At 58.3% G+C, this 3,533-nt stretch overlaps 1 protein-coding gene across 1 annotated transcript in view; it reads right to left on the bottom strand.

Annotated features, from left to right (window-relative positions):
• Positions 1–3,533, bottom strand: part of COPG2 (coatomer protein complex subunit gamma 2) — a 58,886-nt gene that overhangs the window by 14,844 nt on the left and 40,509 nt on the right. Inside the window, exons 17-19 of the mRNA XM_015429675.1 lie at positions 2,907–3,032; positions 916–978; positions 618–757 (exon numbers count right to left, since the gene is read on the bottom strand). Of these exons, the coding sequence (XP_015285161.1) occupies positions 618–757; positions 916–978; positions 2,907–3,032 (329 nt within the window). The remainder of the gene's footprint in view (positions 1–617; positions 758–915; positions 979–2,906; positions 3,033–3,533) is intronic.

The raw sequence follows: 3,533 nt of genomic DNA, 5'->3' as shown, positions 1-3,533 counted from the left end.
GGGGGGGTCAACAGTGGGAGGGCTTCTGGTGTCCTGGCCCCACTGCTGGACCTCCTGAGGGCACCTGGTATTTCTGGCCACTGTGTGACACAGAGTGTTGGACTGGACGGGCCACTGGCCTGATGCAACATTGGCTTCTCTCTTATGTTCTTATGTCCGGGGCAAGGGATGCTCTGTATCCTTGGTGCTGGGGGGGGGGCAAGAGCAGGAGGGCTTCTGGAGTTCTGGCCCAGCTGGTGGACCTCCTGATGGCCCCTGGGTTTTGACCACTGTGTGACAGAGTGTTGAACTGGAGGGACCATTGGCCAGATCCAACATTGGCTTTTCTTATGTTCTTAGGTACCTACCTTGAAACTGCCTGGGGACATAATGGCTCACTTTAGTCACTATGGCTAGCAGCCACTGATGGAGATAATCCCCGATGAATCTCGCCCCCTTTAAAAAGCCATCTGTGTTGCATCCACTGGCAGCGAATGGCATGCACTGGCCTATGTAAGGAGGCGAGAGAGAACCTTTCGAGGAATGACACCGTAGCGGGCCACGTCACACGGACTGGTTTTGACTCGCTTCGGCTGGTGTCTCCCTCGTTCTGGCAACGATCCCAGGGCTTGCTTTACCTGGAAGACGATGTGGTTCGAGAAGACGTGCTTGATACAGCGGACGAAGTATTCCGTCTCAGCCTCGGTCAGCTGCACGGGCTCGGACGACTTGAAGAGCGGGCCCAAGTTCTTGAACTCTGGGATGGCGGCCAGTTGCTCTAGATGGGAAGAGGCGGGGCTCACGTCACCGTGCAGGCGGGGGGCACAGGAAGTCCCGCCCCTCCCACCCCAGCATCATCCCCACTGAACGTCCGGCTGCTCTCCCAAGCAATTGGGACACAGTGCCGGGGGGTGCGGGGGGGGGGGGGTCAGGTACCTTGGAATATGTCCTGCCGCGAAGGAGCCACTTTCTCTGGCTTGCTGGCCACCAGAGAGATTTCTGAAAAGAAGCAGACGTGGGCGTTGAGTTGCTGATCGGGGTGTCCAGAACCCGTGCGTCTGAAACAGAGTCATCCTGCCCTTCCTTCTCCAAGCAGACCACGGCAGCACGGAGGATTTTACCCACCACCCTTTTATCCTCACAACCACCCTGGGAGGTAGGCTCAGGGAGACTGTAACTCGCCCATGGTCAGACTCCTGGGCAGGGAGGCACCACCAACCTCAGCGCACCGCAATTCCTCTTCCCTTTTGGTATGTGTGTCTGTGCGTGTGTGCCTGGAAGTCATGGCTGACTTCTGGTGACAACTTCTGGTGACAACTTCATGGGTGACTTGTGGTGAGAGCCAGTTTGGTGTGGGGGTTAAGTGCACGGACTCTAATCTGGGAGAACCGGGTTTGATTCCCCACTCCTCCACTTGCACCTGCTGATGTGACCTTGGGTCAGTCACAAGCTCTGGCACAGCTGTCCTTGAAAAAGAGCCGTTTCTGTCAGAGCTCTCTCAGCCCCACCCGCCTCCCAGGGTGTCTGTTGTGGGGAGGGGAAGAGAAAGGCGTTTGTCAGCCACTCTGAGACTCCAAGTGAAGGACGGGGGGTATCAATCCAATCTCCTCCTCCTCTTCTTCTTCTAGTGGGGCTTGGACGTTTGGAGAGGTGGCCTGCTATTGGGTGCCCCCCCTCCCGGCCCTGGTATTCCTTGGAGGTCTCCCATCCAAGTACTTTCCAGGGACGGCCCGGCTTAGCTCCCGAGATCTGATGAGATCCGGCTTGCCTAGGCTATATCCAGGTCAGGGCTTAATTCCTCTTGCCTTCTGACATTTGCTTCCCTTCCTTCTGGTCCACAGTGAGAACTGAGACTCAAGAGAGGCAGGGCACAGGCTACTGCTGTTCCTCACACTCTCCCCCCCACCCCCCACCCCCCGTGGCCCAAAAGGCAAGGAAAAGTGGCCACCAACACGGTCTGCTCATCTCCCCACCCCCGTTGGGAGGCTGGGAAAGGTGGGTGTCTCTACATGGATCCTTAAAGACCCCTAAAAACCGGGAGCGAGAAGAGTCCCATCGAGGTGCCTGATTCTGAGTCAGACCATCGGTCCCATCTAGGTCTGTAATTGTCTGCTCAGAGTGGCAGTGGCTCTCCAGGGTCCCAGGCAGAGAGGTCTTTCCCATCACCTCCTGCCTGGTCCTTTTTAACTGGAGATGCTGGGGATTGAACCTGGGACCTTCTGCATGCCTAACAAGCTCTACCACTGAGCCACGGGCCCTCTTTGCAGCTCTTCAGGGTCTCAGGCGGAGGTCTTTCCCATCACCTCCTGCCTGGTCCTTTTTAACTGGAGATGCTGGGGATTGAACCTGGGACCTTCTGCATGCCAAGCAGAGGCTCTTCCACTGAGCCACAGCCCCTCTACACAGCTGTCCTGTATCTCAGGCAGGTCTTTCCCATCCCCTCCTGCCTGGTCCTTTTTAACTGGAGATGCCGGGGATTGAACCTGGGACCTTCTGCATGCCAAGCAGAGGCTCTTCCTGATTTGGTAGAAAGGCGGCACTGCAAGGCTTTAAATAAATAAGTGGAGGCTGGGCAACCCTTTTTCAGGTATGTTGTAGGTAGGTAGGGCTCTCTTTCGGCTGTGCTCCTGCAGAGTGGAGGGGGTTGGACTAGGTGACCTGCAAGGTCCCTTCCAGCTCTAACATTCTATGATTCTAAAATGAAAGAACTCTACCAGAGACCCGGGAGAGCAGCTGCTGGCCAGAGCAGACGAGACTGACCTCGACCCACCTGACCCGATCAAGGCAGCTGCGCCTTGCTCGCAGGGAACGCCATGCCGACTTCCCACCTAGATGGCACAGGGCATACAAGGGCCTGTGGGGAGGGGGGGGGGGGGGAACCTCCTCCCGGCAGAATGGCTCGACTTCCTCCGACTTGGCCCCCTCACCTGTTTTCTGCTCGAAGATGGGGGCGGTGGCTAGCGGCACGGACTTCGTGTCGAAAGGCTTCTCCGAGGGCTCCAGGGTGTACTGGTGCAGGGCCTTCTCCAGCCCGGGAATGGACACCGTCTCGCCTGCCAAGGGTAAGAGGCAAAGTGCGTCAGGCAGGCGAGGGTGCTGGGCTCAGAGGCTGCGTGGCGAGGCATCGAGTGGCTGCCACGTGGAACTTGCGAATGTGGCTTTTGGAGTGCCCAAGGAGAGAGGAGGAGGAGACACAGGAGTGGGTTCTGTGGAGAAACTCAGGCCCGGCCGGGGGGGGGGGGGGCAGGGGGGCAAGCAAGTAGCTGAGAGCGGCAGAGTTATTGCCAATGCCCTTCACGACCTGAGAACCACACATGTGAAAGACTGTCTCCTTCCAGATGTCCCTGCGCACCAACTATCGTCCTCAGGAAGCCATCTGCCGGCTATCCCACCACTTGCGGTAGCCTGTCTGGGCACTGGCCAGAGCCGGGGTCTTGCCCATGGTGGCTCTGTGGAAGGGGCTCCCGGGGGGGGTAGGGGGACCCCCCTTGCTGCAGATCTTCAGGAGGCCCTGCAAGGCCTGCCTGGCTGGCAGGGCTTTGGAGAGGGTTTGA

This window comes from Gekko japonicus, unplaced genomic scaffold (genome assembly GCF_001447785.1).
Source record: "Gekko japonicus isolate JY-2015 unplaced genomic scaffold, Gekko_japonicus_V1.1 scaffold696, whole genome shotgun sequence".
Classification (NCBI taxonomy): Eukaryota; Metazoa; Chordata; class Lepidosauria; order Squamata; family Gekkonidae; genus Gekko; species Gekko japonicus.
The sequence above is the reverse complement of the archived record's forward strand: the minus strand, read 5'-3'. Positions and strand labels throughout refer to the sequence as shown.